The sequence below is a fragment of the Sorghum bicolor genome, chromosome 7, assembly GCF_000003195.3.
Source record: "Sorghum bicolor cultivar BTx623 chromosome 7, Sorghum_bicolor_NCBIv3, whole genome shotgun sequence".
In the NCBI taxonomy this organism is placed as follows: Eukaryota; Viridiplantae; Streptophyta; class Magnoliopsida; order Poales; family Poaceae; genus Sorghum; species Sorghum bicolor.
In genome coordinates this window covers 3,163,265-3,189,320 of record NC_012876.2, presented here as the reverse complement: position 1 = coordinate 3,189,320, position 26,056 = coordinate 3,163,265, and the positions used below count along the sequence as shown (strand labels likewise).

At 41.8% G+C, this 26,056-nt stretch overlaps 2 protein-coding genes, 1 long non-coding RNA gene and 1 pseudogene across 3 annotated transcripts; 2 read left to right on the top strand and 2 right to left on the bottom strand.

Annotated features, from left to right (window-relative positions):
* On the bottom strand, positions 8,021-9,253 carry LOC8076545 (annotated as a pseudogene).
* Positions 14,008-15,573, top strand: LOC8067812 (aromatic-L-amino-acid decarboxylase). Its single transcript, XM_002444980.1, has one exon. The coding sequence runs from the start codon at positions 14,008-14,010 to the stop codon at positions 15,571-15,573; it is 1,566 nt and encodes a 521-aa protein (XP_002445025.1).
* LOC110436785 lies at positions 18,650-21,697 on the top strand. Its single transcript, XR_002454629.1, has 3 exons — positions 18,650-18,979; positions 19,403-19,544; positions 21,310-21,697. It is a non-coding gene; the product is annotated as an uncharacterized LOC110436785 (long non-coding RNA).
* On the bottom strand, positions 22,555-23,378 carry LOC8067811 (cyclin-B1-1). The gene is made up of 3 exons (XM_021464293.1): positions 23,121-23,378; positions 22,858-23,022; positions 22,555-22,750 (listed from the first exon to the last, which is right to left on the bottom strand). Exons 1-3 carry the CDS (start codon positions 23,313-23,315, stop codon positions 22,562-22,564), a joined length of 549 nt encoding a protein of 182 aa, XP_021319968.1. The 5' UTR covers positions 23,316-23,378; the 3' UTR covers positions 22,555-22,561.

Genomic DNA, 26,056 nt, shown 5'->3' with positions numbered 1-26,056 from the left:
TGAAACATTAAATATAGACGAAAACAAAAACTAATTACATAGTTTAGCTGTAAATCACGAGATGAATCTTTTGATCCTAGTTAATCTATAATTGAATAATATTTGTTATAAACAAACGAAAGTGCTACAGTACCGTAAACTTTTCACTTTTCAGAACTAAACAAGGCCAAAGATGTCACACCTCTAAAGCTCATTTTTTAGTAATATGATGGAAGTTTGTGACTTGCATTGGCAGCCGGTTCTGAACTTGCGAACTCAGCTAGTAAGGCTCGGTATGGTGGAATCTATCCGGATTTAAGTTCTCAACTTTTACATGGATGGTAGGTGACGTGCCCATCATATAGAGTGTGCATGTATTGCATATACATGAGTGTCTGTACCATGTGATTTGAAAATGAAAATCAGATTCTGAACTCTCAATAGTGGTAGCTAGTTTGTACCCAATCCATCTCAAATTATAAGACGTTTGACTTTTTTGTCACCAACTTTAATTTGACAATTTGTCTTATTCAAAAATTTACGAAAAATATCACTTCTTTTCACAATCAGATTTTTCAATTTCTCCTAGTGATGTGGGGTACGTTCTCCTAGTATTTTAGCATTCAGAATTTAGTATAAACTTTCCCTAGTAAATGTCTCCTAGTTAGGATTCCCTAGTGTTTTGACTAGTGGTAGTGTTTTATTACTAACTAAAAACACTAGGAGAACTCCACCATTTTGGTTGTGTTTATCGTGGATTGGTTTATTAATAAAAGTTCTTCAAAAATAACTTAAATTTGATTATATGTGCATAAATTTTTTAAATAAGACAAGTGGTAAAACTTGAGGTCAAAAGTCAAACGTCTTATAATTTAGGATGAAAGGGAGTACTATTTTTTTTTTTCTGATGTTGGGAACATGACGTCTCGTGTAATTTTCGTCAAGGATAGGATTACAGTGCTCCTACAATTTTCACCATGAATAAAGGATAGCAAGAAGAATAGAGCGAGAATAATAGAAAACATTTAGTAGAGAAGTGGAAGCATTGCGTCCGGTCATGTGTCAGTCAAAAACTCAAAATTATCACGTTTTATCTGATCACTGTTGCTCACATATATGCATGCATCATCCGTTGATATGATGTCTAGATCGCCAGCGAAATTTTTACTGACTCGCCAATTTGATTGTTACACGGTTCGTTCTCTCCAAGTCAAGAAGGCCGGCTAGTTAGGTTGGACAATTTCATTGTCCGTTGCTCTTGGCTGACAGTCAGCGTTTGCACCCTGATGAACCATTGCATGCTACATGGGTAAATACTAAATACTGTCGTCAACGAGTGAGGTTAACACACTTGACTTGAATTAGCTATATATAGGGTTAAACTATACCACTTCTGGCCGATGTAGAAAGTACGTAACATTTTTCTTCAGATGACTGCGTGCTGGAGTGATGGTAAAATAATATTAGAGTGAAGGCATAGAAAGTAACCATTTTTAGAAGCGCCTCCGCTACTTTAATCAAGAAACATCACCATCAAGAATTGCCTCTAAAAATAATTCTAAATTGGCATGTGTCTATAAACCGATTTTTAAAGGTGGCTGGAAAAGCCCAGATGTTTATAGAATCCTATTTTTAGAGGCGGTTAGAAACTATCTGCATGTAGAAATGAATTTCTGGTCGGCAATTTGGCCACCTCTCTAAAATATATACCACACAAGAAAATCACATATTACGAATTTGGTCTTTAATTTTTTTTTGAGTTCAAGAGCCTTACGCCCCGGACTTTCAATTAATATCAAAAGATTTGGTCTTTAATTTATACAGGCAGCTAGGAATTTAACCTCCTCTACGCTAAAAGGGTACGTGGTTAGCTAAAAATCAATTCTGTACTAGTCAACAGTAGTTAAAGTTATATATTTACAGGAAATGTTTACGTGCCTAAAACTTAACTTGCACGTGACTGTGTAGGTAGAGGGAGACATCGATCTAACTGGCATGCGCGAGGAGACACATTACATGATACATGAATATGGCCATGCATATATGGGAGCAGTGCATGAAGTCGCTCTCATCATATCGGATCAACGCATAATCTGAGTAAAACCAGCACGTATGCAGTCGTCGCGATTGCAGAGGTCGAACGCAACCAACGTACACGTACGCGTGCAGCATATTTTATTTTACTTGCCGAAAGGAGCCGGCACCATCAGCGACAAATAAAGCCACTGCTAGTTGACCAATATACATATAAAAAAAAACCGTACGTGCGTGTGCGAGCCTACAACTCAGTCGTTCAAACATCAGAATATGCGTATTCTGCTCTAGAGAGACCGGAGACAGCAATAATTTAGCCAAATGTTTATATCTAGGGTTTTGGACAATAGCAACACATGTGATGATATATTTAGTCAAATTTAATTTAATTAATATAATAAAATATAATGGTCAAGTTCGATTGAAATCTAATATGTGAAAAACTTTCAACCATGCATTGCATAGTTGTTGTAAAAAAACATGCACGCATAATCCTTCCTCCGCTCCTGAATTGAACAACAAAAAGGCTGGCCTGCTCGACTTCATGTTTTGCAGCACCGCTAACAGCGCGATGCATGTATCTGGAATTTCACTTTGACCACGGCGGTGCATGACATTATTATGGGTCAATTCATCAACTGAGATCGAGATCTGGTTTTTTGTATGGAAGAATTCGAGGCTACCACATACAGTAGGTTTTGACGTTAAAGAAATTTGACGCAAGAAATCAGTTGGCCCAAGAACTTGACTATACTAGCTACTTCGATCATGTACCGCCTCCGTTCACGAAATAATGTATAATCAGCTTTAGTTTGACCAAATTTATAGTAAATAATATTAGCACTTATCTCTCTAAATAAATTTATTATTAACTATGTTATATAACTAATATAATACTATATTACTTATTTTGTATAAAAAGTTTTAGTACTTTTTATGTAAATTTAATCAAAGTTTAAAATATTTGACTTTTCAAAAAAAGAAATATATATATATTTTTAGAACGGAGAGATTTTTATATATATACCCACCTGGGCGTGCGGCGTGATGAATTTCCTATCTGTTATTAGAAACATAGTTTATACTCCTTCCAGCCGAGAATAATTACGCATCTCTAAAGAGTCGATCAACAAGTTTAATTATATTTATAGAAAATAGTATCAACACTTGTATCTCAAAATAGGTTTAGTATAAAAATATGTCATCATCAATCTAATGATGCTTATTTGGTATCTAAACATTACTAGTTTTATATATATTTGATCAAATTTAATATTATTTAACTTTTCAAAGTGTGAGAGTGGCGGAGCTCCAACAAAAATTTAGGTGGGGCGCATCGCATACATAACTTCTAATGACATCACAAGGACACATATCAATAACTAATCTATGGCAACTTTAAACATGAATTGATAAATGATACCTCTCATTTGAAAATAGTAGTCCATTAATTCAACAAAGACCTATCGAACAATATTAGGGGTGTGGGCCACTTTCATTTAGGCTGGCTAGGATTATTAGGCCTATTTTTATTCCCTACTCAATTTTTCTTGTGCCTGGCTGCTGCTCACATCGCCACAGATGCTGAACGCTGCCACTCTATTGCTAGTCACTTGGCCAGAGGGGAGGATGACAAAGGAGGTACTAAGAGCAACTCCAACAACTTGGCTATTCTTATTGTGAGGTAATTTTAGAATTTGTATAGCAAAAAGTAGACTTCAATAGATGTGCTATCTGGTTTTGGAAAATACAAAGTTGGCTATACTTCATTTTCAGTGGCCATATATAGCCAACCATTGACACTGGCTATTAGATTTTATAAAACAGCAAGACTATTGTGGATCTCTTCTTTCTTAATTTTTTTTTTATTTTATAAAATAGCTAAACAATAAAATTTGGCTATTAATTTTAGTCAAACTCTTAGAGTTGCTCTAATGGTGCTACTCTAGTAGGTGGGGCAACTGCCCCACCGTGCCTAATGGGGAGCTCCGCCTATGGTGTGAGATGACAACTATAATATTAAATTTCTCCTAGTAAGGTAGGATTATTTTAGTGTTTTGACATTCAAAATTTAGTATAAATTTTCCCTACTAAATGACTCTTAGTGAGATTTCCATGTGTCATGACTAGTGATAGTGTTTTATTAGTACTTAAAAACACTAGAAGAAATCCACCATTTCAATAGTGGATGTGCACTTTGAAACAGAGGGAGCACTTTATTTAAAGTTATTTTCAAGGAATTAAGTTTTATGAAATGCACAAACAGAACGGATGTTCACACAGCTCTATGAATCAAGATTTCAGCTTAGCTTTGAGTCCTTAACTAAAGGAAGGCGGTGCCACCTACCGTTTGAGTCCGTTCTCAATTAACTTGATGCAAAAGCCATCAGAAGCTAGAAGTTTCAACAAAAAATCGGTGGAACAAAGGATTCATCTCTCCATCCATGCATGTTTAATTTATTTATAGCTTCACACAGCTGATGAAGCCGGTGGATAAGCTGTGCCAAATAGAATCTATGCATTTTAGCTCTAACAATGGGTCAATTCATCAACTGGGATTGAGATTGTTGGGTGTATCGTTTTTCTTCAATAGCCGTGCACACCGGGTCAATTCATCAAGTTGCCGTATAGTTTTCCTTCAGTAGCCGTGGAGACAATGGGTCAATTCATCAACTGAGATCGAGATCTGTTTTTTTAATATCTGTGAAGAATCCAGTGGAAGTGACGGAAAAAATTATGAACCAGCAATTCGGGGTTGCGACAAATGGTAGGTTGACTTTATACCTGAGCAAATTTAGCTCGGCCTGAAGGGTTTTAGCCTGCCCATGAATCTTACCAGACAGGGCCCGCATAGATCTTGCTGCATGGAAATTTTTTTCTTGGTCAGAACCCGGTCTGAAATACTATTTTTAGCTATTTTACACTATAAAATGCATGGGTAGCCCGCCCAGGTCCAAGCATAATCTAAAAAATGAGGTCCGACTTGCCTAGTGGGATAGTGATGGTGGAATTTTTTCGGCCCCAAATAACCAACCTTTTTTTGTTTCGGCCCAAACCAGACCAGTTGACTTGAAGAAGATCGAAGCACGCACATAGACCAGAAGTTGTCCCAGAGTTGGCCCAAGAAGTACACTACTTCCTGTAATACTCAATGGCTGGCATGAAGAATTATTATCCATCTTTTATTAGATATCTCATACCACAATTACAAAAACAATTTATAGCAACGCCACTTTTTTTTATAGGGTATATGGTTTTCAAACGAGTCGCTCCTAACAGCTCTGGTTATCAGCCGCTGCTACAAATGGCCTTATTTGTAGGGCGGGTCATATCCAGTCACCATGTAAATCCAATTTGTAGAGGAGCTTTATATTGAGCCGCCTTTATAAATAGACACCGAATATTAGAAATTAAGTTCTGAAATTCAAAATTTTCAAAATGACCTAAGATGATGAAATGACCAAAATAAAAGTTGTAGATCTCAAAAATCTATAGAATTTTGTTGTTTACAACTTTTCATTTGATGCCTCAAAATGTTGTTTGAAATTTAATTTTAAATTGTTGAAGGACTATTTATCTTTTTAATCTCGGGCAAAAACTTGTAACATATTTGTCCCTCATACTAACTTCAAATTACTTGATTTTTTTTTTCTAAAATTTTCTAAAATCTTGCTCTGTCAGTCTATTGTATTCTTAAAGCTATTATTTTTTCATCTTTTAATGTGACTGTGTTTTATCTATTTGAATTTTGAATATCAAAAAATAGCAACTTCCAATGTCATTTTGAAATATTAGATGATTTCAGATGCAAAAGTCATAAACATAAAAGTTATAAAGGTTATCAAGATCTACGACTTTTATTTTGATTATTTCTTCATTTGACGAAGTCATAATAACATTATTTACAAAATTTACATCTCTCTCATATCTCTCTTATGGGTTCAAAAACTATAAGGGGGATTTGTAAAATTAATGAACCATGTTACTGCCACTTTATTGGATGAACAAATAATCAAAATAAAAGTTATACATCTTGAAAAGTTATAAAAGTTTGTAGTTGACAACTTTTTTATTTGAATTCAATTTGTCGATGTTAATTATGTTTGAATTTGTCAAATTTGAAGTATGGATTTTCCATATAACCTCACATGGAGAAACAACAAAAATAAAAGTTGTAGATCTCAAAACGCTGAAACTTTGTAGCCGACAACTTTTTTATTTGAAATTATCTTGTTAGGGAAAACTATGTTTAAATTTCCAAAAATTGAAAATTTGAATTTTTAAAGGACCTCGGATAGACAAACAACAAAAATAAAAGTTATAGATCCTGAAAAGTTATGAAACACTATAGTTGATAAATGTTTTATTTAAAATCATCTTACCATGAAAAACTACGTTTGAATTTCTAAATTTGAAATTCAAATTTTGTAAATGACCTCGAATGGAGAACTACCAAAATGAAAATTATAGATCTTAAAAAGTTATAAAACTTTATAGTTAATAACTTTTTTATTTAAATTATTTAGGGTTTCAAACAATTAATTTATACTTCGCTTAGCATAATATGTGGGGAAAGAAATAAATGCAATATAGTCAGAATTAAAGGTGAGGTGTAGTGGTGGAAAAACACGTGATGGAAGGTCATGAGTTCGAATCCTGGTGGACCCAAAGTCTCCAAAAATTGTGCAAAAAATCTGCAGCTAGCCCAATGGAGGTGGCTAACTAGTGGGGGCCTCCTCAGATTAAATTTCTTTTTTGCTATTTTTGACATTTTTTATGATTTCTAAAAATTGATCTGTAGAGGCAGCTCAATATCCAGCTACCCCTACAATTTTTTTTTGCTATTTTTAAATATTTTTTGTGATTTATGGAAATTGATTTCTAGGAGCAGCTCAATATCCAACTGTCCTTACAAATTGGCATTTGTAGTCGTGGTTGCTTAGGGGTGGCTGGTAAAGCCGCGGTTACAAATGCCCATGAGCTGCCCCTACAAATCACTACTGACGTAGTGTATTCCATCTGTCCTAAAATAAGTAAACATCTTGTATTTTAATGACTCAACAAATATCAAGGTTAATTAGTTTTTTTTTGAAAAAGTAGTATAGACATTTGTATCTGAAAAATGGATTTACTATAAAAATAATGGTCTAGTTAATCTAGCTAATGATGCATGCTTATTGGTATCATAAACATAGTATGGTGTTGTATATATATGGTCAAGTAAGATTAATTAACTCTTCGGAGTGCCAGATATACATTTTATTTTAGGATTGATGGAATACTTTAATTAAACTTCTTTTCTAAGGAAAAAAAAGCTTATGAAATCTATACCTAATATATAATTGTCAAAATTTCAGTTCATCATAAATTTTGTCCACCAACTATATCCTCGGTAGAGACTTGATTCGGTAATAAGGATGGAGATCGGACGCAAGACAAAAAGAAAGAAAAGAATCTTCTCCCAAATCAGACTTCTCCAAATTAAACTCTATCAAAAACTGCGTCCGTCTTTCTCCATGAGATGGAACGTTTTCCGGAAAAAAGAAAAATCGCGTCCGTGAGATATGGAAACGTTTACCGTAAAAAACGTTCCTACTCAATTTTTCGGTAATAAGGATGGCTTGCTTCGTGAATGTGCTGCTTGTCAGTCTTTCTACACAACACGAAATGACTCCATGGTCATCGTCATGGATGCTTGTGATCGTGGCTTGTTCTAATCTATCCTACACGTTTACAGTACCCAATTTTTTAAAATTTGGCCTTTTTTTTGAAAATTTTTTTCTTTTGGACCCCTAGAAAACTTAATCTCAGTTTTGGACCCAGGAGGTCGACGTCATGCTTCATGGCGTCGAGGTTACACGTCTCGACGCCATGGATCACGGCGTCGAGGTCCCTGGCTGTGCCAGCGTGGCTTCTGACGTGGCAGAGACCTCGACGCCGTAGATCACGGCGTCGAGCTCGACGCCATAGATCACGGCGTCGAGCTCTGAACTACATAGCAGAGAGTTCATCCAGTTCTACATGCCGTGATGAGCAGTGTCGACGCCAGCGACGGCCGCGCGCGTCGCCTCGAAGTAGTCCACCGCGGACCGCATGTAGACGTCCGTCACGGCCGCCGCGGCGCCGCGCACCAGCCGCACGGCGCGCGGCAGCGACGACGCCAGCTCCCCCGCGGGGCACGCTGCGCTGGTCAGCACGATGGCGTTGCCGAAGTACCCCGCGGGGAGCGGCGGCGAGAACCTCGGCCGCCCGTCCACCGCGAACAGCAGCTTGCTCCGGCGCGACGGGCGCATCCCCAGCGCCCGCGTGCGCGCGCTCCACACGAACCCGGCCAGCGCCTCGAACGTGGTGCACGCGCGGCGGCCCTCCTCCAGCGCCCCCACCGCCGCCTTGAGGCGCGCGATGGACGCCGGCGTGAACCGGAACGAGCGGTGCAGGAGCGGGGACTCCGAGTCCTCCTCGTCCTCCCCGTCGTCGGCGTCGTCGTCGGTGATCTGCGTGAACTCGTGGTGCGGGAAGTCGACCTGCGGCGGGTTGCGCGCACGGAGGACGGCGCGGTCGAGGGCCGGCGGGAGCGACAGCGGGAGGCCGCGCGCCGTCTCGCCCCACGAGTTGACGAACTGCATGGCGCCGACGCCGTCGAACATGCAGTGGTTGATGGCCAGCCCCAGCACGAAGCCGCCACACTTGAACTTGGTCACCTTGCATGTCCATGGATCGATCGATCGCCCACTGTTATTAACTCTGTCCATCGATCCAGAAGATGAGCAGCAAATAGTACCTGGGCTGCAAGCAGCGGCATCTCGAGTATGTTCTTGGCGCCGGGGACGCTGTACACGAGCCTGCCGAGGACGGAGGGGTCGGGGTCGGTGACGTCGCCGATGTCCGCCATGGCGCAGTCCGCCTCGGCCTCCACGAACACGGCGCCGTCGCCCGTGCAGTCCACGACCAGCTTCCCATCGTCTGAGTTCGCCAGCCGCCCAGCGAGCGGGTAGTAGTGGACGAGCACCTTCGCCAGCGACTCCCTCAGCACGTCGCAGGCGCTGCTTCTGCCGGCGCCGCCGTCGTCAGCCGCCCTGAAGCAGTACACGGTCTGCACAATGACGGCAATGTTCTGGTCCAGGTTGGAGAGAGCTCGACGCCGTGATCTATGGCGTCGAGCTCGACGCCATGATCTACGGCGTCGAGGTCTCTGCCACGTCAGAAGCCACGGCGTCGAGACGTGTAACCTCGACGCCATGAAGCATGGCGTCGACCCCCTGGGTCCAAAACTGAGATTAAGCTTTCTAGGGGTCCAAATGAGAATTTTTTTCAAAAAAAAGGCCAAATTTTAAAAAATTAGGTTTACAGTACAACCAATTCAGACCAATGGAACCAATATATCAGACACTAGATCTAGACCAACTCATTTTGTTGTCACAGCTTGCCTTATTGGGTAGTCTATCACTAACAAGCATATCAGTGTATTGCAAGAGGATCTACAACTTATTGTGTGGCCACACCTAGACAACTTTTTTAATTAGTTCGTGGCATGGTGTCGCCTGTCGGTGAGCTGCCGCTTCGCCTCTGTTGATGATGCTGGAGAGACCGAGCACACGGGAGAGATATCCACCGGTAACGGTGTTCTCTACGTGCACAGCACGTTCTCGAAAAAAAGTGCGGTTCTTGGTACCAAATTAATTATTAGGTTCTCAAATCACGGTGCCACAGGCTCCATCTCCATAAAATGAAGCACCTGGAAACAAAATGTATGTATACCGCGACGGGTGTTGTTGGGCATGTCCGCGTGCAGCTTGCTCCCAAAATCCCACAAAATTTATTTTACTACATCATTGAATAGTTACTCGTTATAGTTATTAGCTCGTCAGCGATAATGACTGTTTAGGTGTAGTAATTTGTACTCGACCGCCAAACTGTCCAGATCTAAGCAGTAATATTAAAGGCACTCACAATGCAAGACTTTATCACAGAGTCTAAGACAATTAATTACATATTATTTATAGTATTTTGCTGATGTGGCAGCATATTTATTGAAGAAAGAGGTAGAAAAAAATAAGACTCCAAGTCTTATTTAGACTCTAAGTCCACATTGTTCGAGGTAATAAATAACTTTAGACTCTATGATAGAGTCTGCACTGTGAGTGCCCTAAGAGGCCATTTGGATAGGGGAATCATTTTGGATTCTTGCGTGGAACCCAAAAATAGTTTTTGGGAACTAAACAAGACCTAAAAATGTTCCTGCTTCTTTGCCTAGGAACTGGAATTGGCTATATGCTGGTTTTGTAGTGATTCTAGTACTCCTTCTCTTCTAAAAATTATGTATTTTATTTGATTATAATTTTTTTAGTGTAATAAACTAAAATCATTTGCATTTATGTTGTTCTTTGCCCTTCAAAAAATTAAGATTTTTTCTAAAGCATACTTTTATTTATACTATTTCTAAGAAAAATATATTACTGTAAATTAGAATCCAGTCTACCATCAAAACAATCTCACGAAGTAATTCTAATTCATTATTTAAAATATTTCTTGAGAGAATCTAAAACTGAAACGTTACTACAAGAATCTGAATCTCTATCATACACACATTTAAGTCGAGTACTAACAGTGTTTGATTGTATCTGGAAAAGTTTAACTTCCGTCACATCGAATATTTGAATACATGCATGAAGTACTACATATATGTAGACTATTTATGAAACTAAAAACACAGCTAAACAATAATTTGGGAGACGAATCTTTTAGACGTAATTATTGGACATAAATTGTTAAATAAGATGAAAATACTACAATACCTATTAAACTTTAACACCTCAACCAAACACCCTCTAAATTTAGGATGGTCTGCACTATGTGAATGCCATGGACTGAACCGGCGGAGCAGTAGGACTGAATGTATGCACGACGATAATGTAGACAATGGAATTAATTACATCTACCGTGCCCCACAGCTACCATGCTGGCATCTAAATGTACAGGATTTCTGATCCATACAAGTGAACAATGTTAATGCATTTCGGTCTATAGTATTCACACATATCATATCATCCTCATTTTTGTTTCGATCGGTTTAGTTCCCAAACTTTTTGTTTTACTTGCAAAAGGCATTATACTCCTACTAGTACCTAGCATGTCCTTTGTCGAACTATTTACTCAAGTTTTCACAGTTTTTGTAACGGAACTCCACAGACAGAGCTTGTTGAGGTTTTTGGGCTTGGCCCAACCATATTTAGGCCGATAAGAGCATCTCCAACCATTATGCATTTGAAGTTATGCATTTTAGGCAAATTGCAAACCCCCAAATAAAAATGGCAAGACTAAAATCGGGTGATCTCCAACCGTTATGCAAAATGTCAAGTCCATCATCTTTTTTTTTTCCTGGAAATTTTGTTTCGCGGCACTCCTTCCCGCGCGGCCAATCGATCCCGCGCCAAACAGCCCGCCGTGTCTCCCGTTCACCAATTCCCGCGCCAAACAGCCGCGTAGTACCGATAGTGAGCTGCGCTGTTCGTCGTACCGATGGCAGTACCGATCTCCCGTTCAGTCGTTCACCGTACCAGTTCGTCGTTTGTTGGTCATCAGTTCGTCGTCGTATAGGTTCGCCCCTTGGCTCCAGTAACGATCTCCATCAGGTCCAGAAACGCGCGCGTGAAGCTGGCGAAGGAGGACGCGCGATGCATCTCCTATCGCGTGAAGTGGTGGCGGCGTGAAGGGAAACCGCGCGAAGGGAAGAAAAAAGCCCGCGAGGTGGAACCGAGAATCCCGTGATCTCTATTTGCATAGCGGGACTCCTTTGGCATATATGCCAAGTTTCCCCCTCCAAATGCATAGCTATGTAAAATGCATAGTCCAAATGCATAACGATTGGAGGGGTTTTTTTTGGAGTTTTATGCATTTTGGTAAATGCCAAGTCCATTTGCATAATGGTTGGAGTTGCTCTAACGTAGTATTAAGAAACTGTAGCTCTAGAACCATTGATGTATACTCACAAAAAAAGAACCATTAATTGATGTATAACCGTGGTTTTAAAAAAAATGAGGTCTGGAGTGAAGTTTTTAATACTCCAAAAAGACTGCAGTCTCAGCAATAACATGCATGGTATTCAAAACCATAAAGTTTGTTTCACCTAAACACACTTTATGGCACTTCGAAACTAAAGTATTTCAGAAAACCATGATATTTTTTTAAATCTCCAAAAATATTTTATATCCGCACATGACGTATTTGCGTGGTCAGCTGAATCCGACCGTGTAAATGATAATGAGCAAGTTATCTTTGTTGGAATTAATTGGGAAAGCAACTAGGCATCCGGGACATTAGGATCGAATGGAATGGAAAATTGCACTGTACAAATCAACCAACTGAAAAGACAAAATTAGATGACGGACATATACCCATAGATGGTCTTTACTAGTGCATAGTGGGTTTTCTTTTTCGGCAAGATTTCGCAGAAATTTTCAAAATTTTGCATTTTTCGCTGAGGTCTAATTTTTTTTTGTATCAATCAAATTTTTCGGTTAAATTTATGTTTTGCTTTAAAATTACTCCAAACCATATTAAAATGACCCACCATATCTCCTAGTCTTATCAAATCCTAAATTTCTTCAAATTTATTTAATTTTCTCACTCACGTAATCTATGGCACTAGCATATGTACCTCCCCCACCGTTAGCTCGCTGTACTGCGCAATGATATATTGTGTTTATTCATTGATATCATATAAATTTGTGATGAGTCATAGATTAGAAAGTTTTTCTAGTCAAATGTTACCAATTTTTTTAAAAAAACCAATTTGAATTTATTAAAATTTAGTCCAAAATTTCTGAAATTTTCAAAATATCTTATTTATCGGTAGGCGATGAAAATTTTTTCCTACCGAAAAAAACGTTTTGCATACTCCCTACATACCTATAAAGAAAGTTACTAGATAAGTTTTTGATCAAACATTAAGAATATAAAATTATAAATGATGAATAAGTTTTAAGTTGTTGAGTTTGAAAATATGAAAATCTTTGTTTTTAAAAATACTTTCATAAAAACGTCGACGCGCGCCGCGACGGCGACGACGAAGGCGTACGACACCGCCGAGCGTGTGCGTGCTGCTAGCTACGTACTTCTACCCAAGGTTTTTTTTTTGGTAGAAAATTTTTTCCGGCACCTGCCGATAAATAAGAAATTTTGAAAAATTCGGATGAAATTTAAATAAATTCAAATTGACTTTTAAAAAATGTTAACATCATTTTACTAGAAAAATTTTCTAATCTATCATTCATCACAAATTTATATAATATCAACGAAATAACACAATATATCATTGTGGTACTACAACGGGCTGACGGTGGGCGAGTTGCATATGCTGCTAGTGTCACGGAATATGTGAGTGAGAAAATTAAATAATTTGAAGAAATTTAGGTCTTTGATAAGACTAAAAGATATGGTGGATCATTTTATTATTGTATGAAGTAATTTTGAAGCGAAACATGAATTTAACCGAAAGATTTAACCAATTTTCGGATCTCACCGAAAAATACGAAATTCTGGAAATTTCAACGAAATTTCGGAAATTTCGTTCGTCGAAAAAGAAAACCTTACTTCTACCACGGACACGAGCAGCCCTACTTTACCTACCCCGGCCACGTGTCTTTCCGGCCTCCCCCCGTTATTGGCCCTGCCACTGGAAGGGCTAGCTAGCTTTACCCGTTAAACGCCCATCTCGCCACGCCGCTTCCCATGCCGGCCTGGTCGTCGTCGTCCTCCTCCTCCTCCTCTTCTGGCTCCGCCGTCCTCCAACGTCCCACCCTGCATGCTGCCTATATAAACCACCCACGCCCCACCACACCACCACACCACACACCTTCCATCTTCCAAGCGATCGAGCTCGATCGTCCTCCTCCTCTCCTCGCCATTGGAGCAACCTCAGCTAGCTGCTTCTTCATTCTTGCTCCCAATTAAGACACAACACTAGTTCACTACTCAATCCATTGACCGATCGACATGGGCAGCCTTGACACCACCCCTACCGCCACCGCCACCTTCGCCGACATCAACGGCAGCGGCGGTTTCCAGCCACTCAACGCCGACGACGTGCGCTCCTACCTCCACAAGTCCGTCGACTTCATCTACGACTACTACAAGTCCGTCGAGTCACTCCCCGTGCTCCCAGGCGTGGAGCCAGGCTACCTACGGCGACTGCTGCAGTCAGTACCACCCACCTCCTCCGCGCCCTTCGACATTGCCCTAAAAGAGGTCCGCGACGCCGTCGTCCCGGGGATGACCCACTGGGCCAGCCCAAACTTCTTCGCCTTCTTCCCGGCCACCAACAGCGCCGCCGCGATCGCGGGCGAGCTCGTCGCCTCCGCCATGAACACCGTCGGCTTCACCTGGCAGGCCAACCCCGCCGCCACCGAGATGGAGGTCCTCGCGCTCGACTGGCTCGCCCAGCTCCTCCGCCTCCCGTCCACCTTCATGAACCGCACCGCTGCCGCGGGACGTGGGTCTGGTGGTGGCGTCATCCTCGGCACCACCAGCGAGGCCATGCTCGTCACGCTCGTCGCCGCGCGTGACGCCGCCCTGCGCCGGAGTGGATCCGTTGGCGTCGCTGGCATCACTAGCCTCGCCGTCTACGCCGCTGACCAGACCCACTCCACCTTCTTCAAGGCGTGCCGCCTCGCCGGCTTTGATCCGGCCAACATCCGCTCCATTGCCACCGGACCGGAGACCGACTACGCCCTTGATCCGGCGAAGCTGCTCGAGATCATGCTGGCCGACGTCGACGCCGGGCTCGTGCCGACATACATCTGCGCCACGGTCGGCACCACGTCGTCGAACGCCGTGGACCCTGTCGGAGCCATCGCCGATGTCGCCGCCATGTTCGACGCGTGGGTGCACATCGACGCGGCCTACGCCGGCAGCGCGTGCATCTGCCCGGAGTTCCGGCACCACCTCGCCGGCGTCGAGCGGGTGGATTCCATCAGCATGAGCCCGCACAAGTGGCTCATGACATGCCTGGACTGCACGTGCCTGTGGGTGCGCGACGCGCACCGGCTCACCGACTCGCTGGAGACCAACCCGGAGTACCTCAAGAACGACGCCAGCGAGTCCGGCAATGTCACCGACCTCAAGGACATGCAGGTCGGCGTCGGCCGCCGCTTCCGGGGGCTCAAGCTCTGGATGGTCATGCGCACCTATGGCGCCGCCAAGCTCCAGGAGCACATCCGGAGCGACGTCGCCATGGCCAAGATGTTCGAGGAAGCCGTGCGCGCCGACGACCGGTTCGAGGTCGTGGTGCCGAGGAACTTCGCGCTCGTGTGTTTCAGGATCAGGCCGGAAGGCGCCATGACGGAGGAGGACGCCGAGGAGGTCAACCGTGAGCTCATGGAGCGGCTGAACAGGACCGGGAAGGCGTACCTGGCGCACACGGTGGTCGGCGGCAAGTTTGTGCTGAGGTTCGCGGTGGGGTCGTCGCTGCAGGAGGAGAGGCACGTGCGAAGTGCGTGGGAGCTCATCAAGAAGACGACCACCGAGATCATGGAGGAAGCTAGAGATGTAGTAGAGAATTAATGTTACAATTGATTATTATTCTTATTTATTTTTGTTGGATTAATAAATATTTGTGATGCCAATCGAAAGGTGGTGGTGTCGAATAAAGCCTTTCGTTATGCATGTATGTGCAAGAAATATATGTATGTTATATAACTGCCAATCTGCCATGTATTTTATTTATGGGATATATAATATATGAAGCTTGCTTTTAAATTTCTTTGTCCTACGTCTAGGTTTGATACCATGAATTAGTGTCCACACTTGCTTGAAGAACACCTAGGGTGACTTGAACTTTTCTATCCGATAATCCAAAGGTTCCATATGGTCTTCTTTCCTAAGCGTGGTAGCGAGGAAGCTCAGGGGGTAGGGTGTGAATAAGATAAGATGGCAGGGACAAAAAAGCACATTCGTGAATTTTAGAACAAAGCCATGGTGGATGGCAATAGGGGTCCCACCAAAGCCAGGTGGGGAGGTGCCCGAGATGGTGGGGGCTAGTGGCATGCTTAGTGTCGAGGTCAGGGTTAGGCTGATGTAGTTGAAGGAAGAAAGGAAGACAGAGAAAATAAAACTTGTAACTTCTATATATGGGCTATAATCTCTACCTAATATTAAAGTGGCAAAATTTCTAGACACTGCAAATTTCCGTGCAGCCTAATCCGATCCTATAATCAGATTTGGAGTAGCACTCCTGCTCATGTCGCGTCCGTGGTGGGTGTCCATATATAGTTCTTTTCATCAACGGCTCAATGCCCTCTACTGTTTCTATCTAATAAAATGTCATCTCTCTCCTCCAAGTTCCTCTCACATCGTTTCTTGCTAGTTCTCTCGCTCCCACTGCGCCTAATCCGGTAGTTCTTAATCCATCACCGCTCCTCTCTCTCTCTACAGATCTCAACCTAGGCTTTTGATTCGACTACCTCCTCCGTACGTCCAGCATGTAGGGAGGCGATCGAGCCCCTGCCAGGCCCCGCGCATATATACCTCGACGATGTTGGCAAGAGGACATCCCCACGCGCTCACGAAACCACGGTTCGACACCCTCAACATAGGTAAACAATGCTTAAACAAGCAGGTAGGACATAAGCACAGCACACAGGTAGTCTATGACAGTAGGCAGGACCATAGGGAGTGCAATCTGTCGTAAATCATCCAGCGATGACTAGCGGCCTCTAATTTGAGAAATCTAAAATGAATCTGACGACCAACTACTCTGTAAACAAAGATAATCACAAACCAGACCATGACAACAATCGCATCAGCTTGTTAAATTAGCACTGAAAATCACCCTAATGACCAATAGGGACACAAGCGAGGAGAGGAGACAATGTCCGCATCACACAGGAGGCATACCGTTAAAGTACTTACCTGGAACTATGGCGACGCAAAGAGCGCCTGAGGAGGGACTGACGAGGGGAAGATGTAGAGCCCAAAAGTGGTGTGAACCAAGACCCCCACACCGGAGTGACAACGGTAGCCCCCCACACCCCACCCCCCGCGAGCGGTAGAGGAGCAGCGGATCACCACCAACGAAGGTGACCGCCGAGGTGGCCGACGCCGGGATCGAGTCACAACTGTGACCACTAACTGGAGAAGCTATGGCTTTTAGAAACCAGAGGCCAAAAGAAACCCAATAAGGATCCTGCAAGGAAACAATGGAGGAAGAGCAAGCACGGAGGGGCAAGCAGCTATTGGCCAACAGTGAGGACCAGGGCAGAGGAAGAATATGAGAACAAAGAAGGGGAAGCGTCAGGAGGAAAAGAAGAAGCTGGGGACCTAGAGTTGGAGCCCCAAATATATCTGGCAAGGCTGATTCGAGGGGGAAGCCAGGAGAAGCTCAAAGTGAGGCACAAACAAACACAAATCACAAGAGCAGCCGCTTCCGGTAGAATCCGTTGGAGGCAATAGAATCTGCTCCAGCAATGACAGCCATAGGATGGAAGATCGAACGATCATCGTTTTTTTGGCGACGTGGCACCTGCTTCTGCTCTTGGAAGCTGCCGGGTCATTTAGGGTGAAATTATGATATGCATATTAGTGAGACAGATCATCTACTAGTTAATAACATGCATTTAATTAGTTGTGCACATTAATTAGGGTGCAACACCATCCACTAACATTTATTTACAATTGTTTATCTCTTCATATATATATGACCTTGTTTAGATTCAAAAAGTTTTTGGATTTTGACACTATAGCACTTTCGTTTTTATTTGACAAACATCGTCCTATCATGTATGGACTAACTAGGCTTAAAAGATTCGTCTCACGATTTGCACTATGCAATTAGTTTTTGTTTTCATCTATATTTAATGCTCCATACATGTGCCGTAAGATTTGATGTGACGGGAAATCTTTAAAAGTTTTTGGTTTTGGGGTGAACTGAACAAGGCCTAAACATAAGTTGATAAGTAGTTTGATTTCAGCTAATATCGTTCGAAATTTGTGCAGTAGTTTCTTTTAAAATCATCCTGAGATCCACTCTTTTCTAAAAAAAAATCCTGAGATCCACTCTTGCATGAAGAGCAGAAGATTCAGGAAAAAAAATCCTCACATTTCATTGGGTCTTTAAAACTTTGGGATTTTCTTCTTCAGTTTGATGAACATCGTCTGATTGCATTATTATTATTTAAAAAAATAATAACTCGATCTCTTCTAATCATGGGATCGTCGATCTTGGACGTGGAACATTCGTGATAATGGCAAAAGAATTAAAAAAAAAAGGCAACTGTGGGCCCTTAAATATTGACAGCAGCATCAGCCCTCAAGCCCTTGGAAACCCCGGCCGGGGAGCTCTCCATCTCCTCCTCCGAAAGGGTTGGCCACCAACGGAACTCGATCCAGGAGAGGAGCTGCGCTGCGTGTCCACGGAACGAGTCCAACAGATAGAGATCATGAGCCCGGGTCTTCAGCACTCGTCCACCGGCCGTGCCATGCATGCGCACGTACTCTCTCCACGCCAACGGCCCCCGGCCCGGAGGACGCGCTCGCGAGCGGTCACCGCTGCATCTAGATCCGCTTAGTGCGTCCGCTAGCTCTCGCATATATATGTAACACATGAGATCAACACAAGTGTCCAGTTGAATCTATACTCTCTTCTACACCACCGCAACCCCATCGCGCGGCTGCAGCGCCACTGCACATCGATCTCGCGGCGGCGGAAATGGCGCCGATCACCGTCACGCGGCTGCAGCGCCACGTCGATCTCATCATCCGCAGCAAAGCCTCCGGTGGCCACTTGTACACCTCCGTACGTCGTCGTCTCCTTCAATCTCGCCGCGCTGACGGCGGCGGCGGAAACGGCGAATCCCCTCGCACGGCTGCAGCGCCACATCTACCGATGTCGCGCGCGCAGCAACTACCAATGCCGCCGGCGATCACTTCGACACCTCCTTCGATTTGACGGCGCCATCGCCCTGATCGACAAGTGAGTTTCCCGATATCATTTGCATCTTGGTGGACGGGACAGACTACTCGATCTATTCATTTGCGTGTTCCCAGCTTTCCTGTGGACGGACAGTATATCCTCATTTATTTATTTGCAAAGTAGTAATCATTATCAGTGCTCAGATTTACGCCATGAGTTTCTTTCAAAGTCGTGAATGTCGGTAAAACGTGCTACATCTTCTATGTATTTATCCGACTCGATCGATCGATCTTGTTTAATTTTCAGTATTATGGCGATATTCTTTCGAGTAAACAAACGAAGCTTTATTTAGTAACAAGCTTTCACGGCCATAATGATAAAATGAATAGTATGAAATTATATATATAGAGACACTAAAAAGCCTACATATATAAAGTCTTTTGCGCTTTCATGTCATTATTAATCTTAATCTTAAACATACAGGCATCTAGCTAGTTTGGACGATGCTCATACGGAATTGGATGAATAACTTGGAAGCGATCTCTAAACAACACTGGATCTGGTGAAACAGTTGGATGCTGATGCTGAATCAAAGCACCTTAACCAAGCTCCTGGGACGAGGACGGTAATTTTCTATATATGTCAAATACACTGTTTTGGTTCTAATGTCTACTGTGAGCATCGTATTGGCATGGACTGATGTAGTATTGGTTTATATGTTTTTCTTTTTGGAAGTATTTTTTGTCTGTATACAATCTTTATACTACAAAAATTACCTCTATAAAAGTATCTGGAATATACATGTATCTCTCTAGCCTATACCTTAATCTAGTTAGTGCCTTTTTTGGTGTAGATAGTATATCAGTAAACACATTTCTTTGGGGTATTGCAACTTAACCCCTGTGGATTTAGTTAAAGTGTAGAATCATGTACCTCAATTAGTCATTAAAATATAATTAACTAATGTAAATCTGACAAAACATGAATACCGCAATATCATCCTCGTAAATATAATTAATGTACAATGGAAGAAGAGTAGTGAGGATATTAGTTGTAAAAAAGTATCAGGGGAATACTGAAATAAGTAGCTATTTTTCAATAGATTAAATATGTCATTCGAAAATAAAAAAATAAAAGGAAAAATGTGGAGACCAACAATGGTTATGATGCAACGTGTAGCCAATGTTTCATAAAGTTAAATGCCATCTATTTTGACATGTATAGACATGACATGATATGTCATATGATGAAAGCAATTTGTTCACAAAGACAACAAATGAAACAAAGGAAATGAGGCACTTATATCACAAGATGATGTAGAAAGATATCTATACATGTACATTTTTGACATTAATATTGACGAGTGCCTTTCTACTTTTGAAATCAGGAAGTAGAATATAAATACGCTTTTCCAGCCTTCGCCTCAGTAAAATCAAGAGTCAACATAATACACAATCACGAACAGTAGTAACATATTTCCTGCATTGCAAATTATAGGTTATTTTTGTTTTGTTCTAAGTCAAACTTCTATAACTTTGAATTTTTTAAATGTTTAAATTTTTTGCATTATTAAGACATATTTGAGCGAGGATTTAATGAAACCAATTTGATATTATAGATGCTGACACATTTTTTTACAGTCAAAGTTAAATAAATTTGAATGAGGGCAAATCTTAAGTGAACTATAAATGTGTCAACATCTATAATATCAGTTTAGTTTCATTCAATTATCCATCAACTTGTGTCTTAATAGTGCATTTATTTGACCAAGTAGTTGTTAATATATATTTCAAAAAACTTGTGCAAAGTTAGAGAAGTTTGACTTAAAACAAAGCAAAAATGAACTATAGTTTGAAATGCAGTAAGTTCACATGAATGTGTTAAGTTGACTCTTGATTTTACTTAGGCGGACTAGAGAAGCGTATTTATATTCCACATCTTGAATTCAAAAGTAGAGATACACTTATCAATACTGATAAAAAATCTACAGGTATAGATAGCTTTCTACATAATCTTATGATATATTTAACTGTCCTGTTTCCTTTGATTCATTTGCTGTCTTTGTGAACAAATTGCTTTGATTATACGACATACCATGTTGTGCCTGCACATGTCTAAATTTTATTATTTTTTTTTGAAACCATTAGCTATATGCTGCATCATATATAACCATTCTTAGCCTACCATTTTTTTCATTTTAAATTTCTTATTTTGCATTAATATGTAAGTCCTTAAAAATAGTTACTCATCTTATCACTTCCCTGGTACTTTTTTTAAGCTAACATACTCAGTACTCTTGTTCCATACATTAATTAGATTCAAAAATAAAGTTTCATGCATGGTATATTTTGATTATCAATAACTACAACGCCATATATCTTTGATTCCAGTGGCCACTTGTACACCTCCGTCGTCTCCTTCAATCTCGCGGCGGCGGCGGCAGAAGCAGCGAATGCCCTCGCGCGGCTGCAGCGCTACATCTATCGATCTTGCGCGGGCAGCAACCAGCAATTAATACCGCCGGCGATCACTTTGACACCTCCATCACACCACTGCCCTGATCGACAAGTGAGTTTCCCGATATCATTTGCATCTTGGTGGACGGACAGATTACTCGATCTATTCATTTGCGTTCCCAGATTTACTGTGGATAGACGACAGTATCCTCATTTATTTGTTTGCAAAGTAATCATTATTAGTGCTCAGATTATACTAGTATAGATATATAATACGCCATGAGTTTCTTTCGAAGTCGTCGTCGTCGTGAGTGTCGGTAAAACGTGCTACATATTCTATGTAGTTTTATCCGACTCGATCGATCTTGTTTAATTTTCAGTATTATGGCGATATTGTTTCAAGTAAATAAAGGAAATTATATATATATATATATATATATATATATATATATATACTATTCTACACCCTAGGTGCAGAATACTATTCTACACCGAAGTGTTATACTGAACAGAATTCAGTATCGTTCAGTATTTGCGTTTCAGTATTTTGTGGTCCTGAGTGTACTACTAGATAATACTGAACATTGTTCAGTACTACTCAGTATTTTTTCAGCTCAGTTTTGACTTGCGGTGTAGAATAGTATTCTACACCTAGGGTGTAGAATAGCGCTACCGTATATAGCGTTGTCTGAGCTAGACTCGCTTGAGCGTTACTTTGGACAGAGCGTTTTAAATATGGAAGAAATTGCCGCCATTCTTGGATGCCAAACATTTGAAAAAGCTGAGGTAGTTGATCAATGGAGGGTAAGATATGAACCGGGCAGGAGTCTATTCGACCCTCAGCGTTTACATGAGCTCGGCACACAAATGTTTGCAATAAACAAATGGTGCATTGAGGCGTCTAAAAGGGGAGAGAATTGGATTTCTGTTCGTATTAGACAACATCACTACTTCCGTGGAGATGACCTCATATACGTGCAGAGATGACCTCATATACGTGCAGTTCGAAGAATTGCACCAATTATGTCACCTCGACGCTCTCGACAAATCTCTTGTCAGCTGCTTTTGTCTGTAAACCATCACAGATCACAAAAGTCAGATGTGTACGAATTATACATGGATATGTTAAAAAAAAGAAATTATACATGGATTTAGTCAGAGAAAGGATGGGATTGACAATGGAATCTTACATTAGCTCTGCCTCTGACTCTCTGAAGCCTGTGTGATGCTTGAGGGTTTCGGTCCAAAGTGGAGCCTTGTTGAGAGTGAGCCTGGCTGCATAGACAGCAGAAGCTGCAACCAGGGAAGGCATGCGCGTCACCAAGTCATATTGCAGCAGCGCCAATTCAGCGAAGAAGAAGGCCATATTCTCCATCTGCATTTCACATTTTCACCAGACCAGAGAAATTGTATGCTCACAAAAGCACAAGATTGGTGAATTTCTGATTGGCTACAACAACCGTAGAAGACGAATTTATTTACCTCTTTCTCAGCTTTGTTACCCAAGGTTGCCGCCTTCAGAAAACGGAGAAGGAACTTGTATACTGTAGGGACAGTCAAGTTCCACTCCAGCCTATTCAGAATCGCCTTCTCCATAGAAAGAATCTGTTCCCTTGGATAGCCTGATATAAAGATGAGTTCACTCACCTAAAAAGCACACATGAATGCATTTAGAAAAAAAACTTGAAAAGTAGCACTGGGAACGAACATAGGACAGACAGAGAGATGAAAAGCTTTCTGTGCACCTCTGGGGCCCAAGTCTCCTCGTACTTGCAGACGATCAGCATAGCTGAAACACCAACAAGCTGCAGCTCCCATTGCAGGATTGGTTGCAGCGAGATGTACAGATCCATGATGTATATGGTCAAGTAGAGAGTGTCTGGCGTCAATTTGAACCTGTCGTGTGCATCAAGTATCCTATCAACCAGGACAGCCCTCATGTTAGCGTCGATCTCGACTTGGTCTTCAAGGTAGTCACATGGCCGTCTCTCGTGCTGCAACAAAGCCAGAAAGAAACACTTTCAGAGACAGTTGCTAACAGATCACACAATTCACACCACAATGATTCATAGATCTGTTGCAGTTACCTGAGCAATCTTGTAGAACGTGTAGATTTCCTCAGTGTATTCCACGACTGCGAGTTCATTGTTGACGTCCAACTTGTCGTGTGATGTTCGATGGCTCGCAGCGGCGAGTTACAGTGGGCGTTGCGGAGGCGTGGGTGGCACGAGGAAACACATCAATGTGGTGCGGCGTTGGTCAGGTAAGTGGCGAGGACCAGCATCGTCCCAGCGGGCAAGCTGTCTAACCGTGTTGCGAGCCTAACGACTGCGGCGCTCACCCAGTTCTGGATCGATGAACTTTGGTGAAAGCTGAAAGCCGAATCGATCAAACCAAAACTGAACTACTCAGTTTCTCTGTTTTCATTGTACCATGTTGGCGCCGGCTGCCGGAATAGCTGCGCGGACGGCGATCTCTCAACGCTCGGTGACCGCGATCACCGTGTCGCCTGAACTCTCTCGCGCTCGCTCTGAAAGTAACTGAACACGAAAGGAAATGGCGCTGCCAAGCGTTGCCGCTTTTCTCGTGTTCTCTCTGTTATTTATTCGTGGTGATTACACGGTCTGTGACCAACGATCCCCCGCCATGCGCGCCTCACGCTGCGTCGTGCCCGCCTTGTGCGCAGGAACGTTTCATACACGCATGGCGGTGACCACTCATAGCCGCACCAAGAACGCAGCTTGGTTCTGGCTCTCTCTCCACCACTCAACTCACATGCAGCTAGCTAACTTTTAGGAACGTAAACGTGCAAGTAAATGCAACTGCCTAAATTACATGATGATGATAACTATGCACGAGATTATGACAACATACCAATCGGTTTCCAGTTTTCCTCAAACCAATGTTTTATTGCACCGAACAATCGAACCGAAGTATCAGTTTAAACCGATTGCCCAGCCTGAAATACACTCATTCTAATTTCTACTGTGAGCATCGTATTTGCATGGGCAAACAATCTGACTCTAACTGATGTACTATTGGTTTATATGTTTTTTGGAAGTATATTGTCTGTATATGATCTTTATATACTACAAAAATTACCTCTATAAAAGTATCTAGAATATACACATGTGTGTCTCTCTAGTCTGTACCTTTTAATCTAGCTAGTGCTTTTTTGGTGTAGATTAAACTGTTGGACATTAGGATCATTATAGCAGTGGACTAGAGGGGGCACAACCTTTCTATTTTGTGATATACAAGATCTGAGAGCGAGGGGGAGGGAGGTGCACCGACAGTCATTGGAGGGGAGTGTCGGTGCAGTGGTGTTGGATCTGAAGGCATGTCTTCGGCGGTGATCCTCTGTGCTAGGGTAGTGATAGTTGGGGAAGAGAGTGATGCAATGGTGACTGGCAGTGAAGAAGATGGTGCAGTGCAACCGTGGCGGCTGGGGCTTTCCGTCACTGGCTGTGCCCTACGAGATCAGACTTAGGGTTTGTATATAAGGAGTGGCAGCTTTGCGGTAAACCTCGTGCTTTGTTTAGCATCCTTTTTTAATTTTCTTTGTGTACTTTCCTTTAATGCATTCTTGACATTGTTCTAAATCCGAGAACTATAATGGAGGAAGAATATCATTCTTAACTAGTCTCTCTATTCCACCCTCAAAATATGGCTTAAATGATAGTGCCATAATTTTGACGATGCATCTTGAGTTCTCTTTCTTTTTCTATTTGCATCCGCAGACATGGGTACATTATTATTCACATCACATACAAAATTAACATTTCCACAAAGTGATAAAAAATAAAGATCTTTCTTTTGAAAGGCAAGACCAACACTTTCATTATTACAAATTATTTCACACTTGCCATTTCCAAAATGGCAGCCAAATCCAACATTATCCAAACGAGATACACTAATCAAGTTTCTTTGTAATGAAGGAACATAAAGAACATCTTTTACCAAAAGAATGAAACTATTAGCTTTGACGTCCGCCTAGACTCCATTTGCAACTTTAACGCGTCTTTCATTTCTTTGTGTAGTCCTTGTAGAATGGAATCTGTGTAAAGAATTTGCAACATAAATAGTTGCCGCTAAGTCAATCCACCAAGTAGAATTTAAATATTGTACATATAGAGATTCATTTACAAAAGTAATAATGTTCTCACCATTCTTTGCCATGATCATCTTTAAGAAATCATGACAGTTTTTCTTGTAATGCCCATCCTTGCAGTGGAGACACTAATTCTTATTCACTGGGAGCTGTTTTTGCTGAGGCTGTTGTTGCATTGGAGCCTTGCCCTTTGCCTTTGAGGGAGAACTGACATTGGTACTGGCATTTTTTTTTCTTGTTGTCTCTAACATAGTTGAGAGTGCCACAATTGACGTCCTTTATTCTCTCTTCCTCTTGAGTGCACATAGCCATACAATGCTCCAGATCCCATTTGTCGGGCTACATATTGTAGTTGACAACAAAAGTGTCAAACTCCTTTGGTAACGAAGCAAAAATTATATAGACAAGGAACTCTTCCTTAAGGCCCAAGTCCATTGGTTAAGCTTATTATTTAAGTACTTCATCTTTGTTATGTGCTCTCTTATGCTAGCGTCATTGTCGGGTCCAGAGTACTTTTCTGTCAACAACTGCTTGATCAGCTGAGTGGCATATGTCATTGAGGAGCCATGG

Bases quoted from the DNA above. Each gene is read 5' to 3' on its own strand.
- LOC8067811 (XM_021464293.1), bottom strand. From the start codon at position 23,315: ATGAGGGCTGTCCTGGTTGATAGGATACTTGATGCACACGACAGGTTC. The intron at 23,023-23,120 runs GTGCACAGAAAG...TGTGCTTTTTAG, and splicing joins AGGAGACTTGGGCCCCAGAG to GTGAGTGAACTCATCTTTAT. The intron at 22,751-22,857 runs GTAAATAAATTC...TGTGAAATGCAG, and splicing joins GTAACAAAGCTGAGAAAGAG to ATGGAGAATATGGCCTTCTT.
- LOC8067812 (XM_002444980.1), top strand. From the start codon at position 14,008: ATGGGCAGCCTTGACACCACCCCTACCGCCACCGCCACCTTCGCCGAC.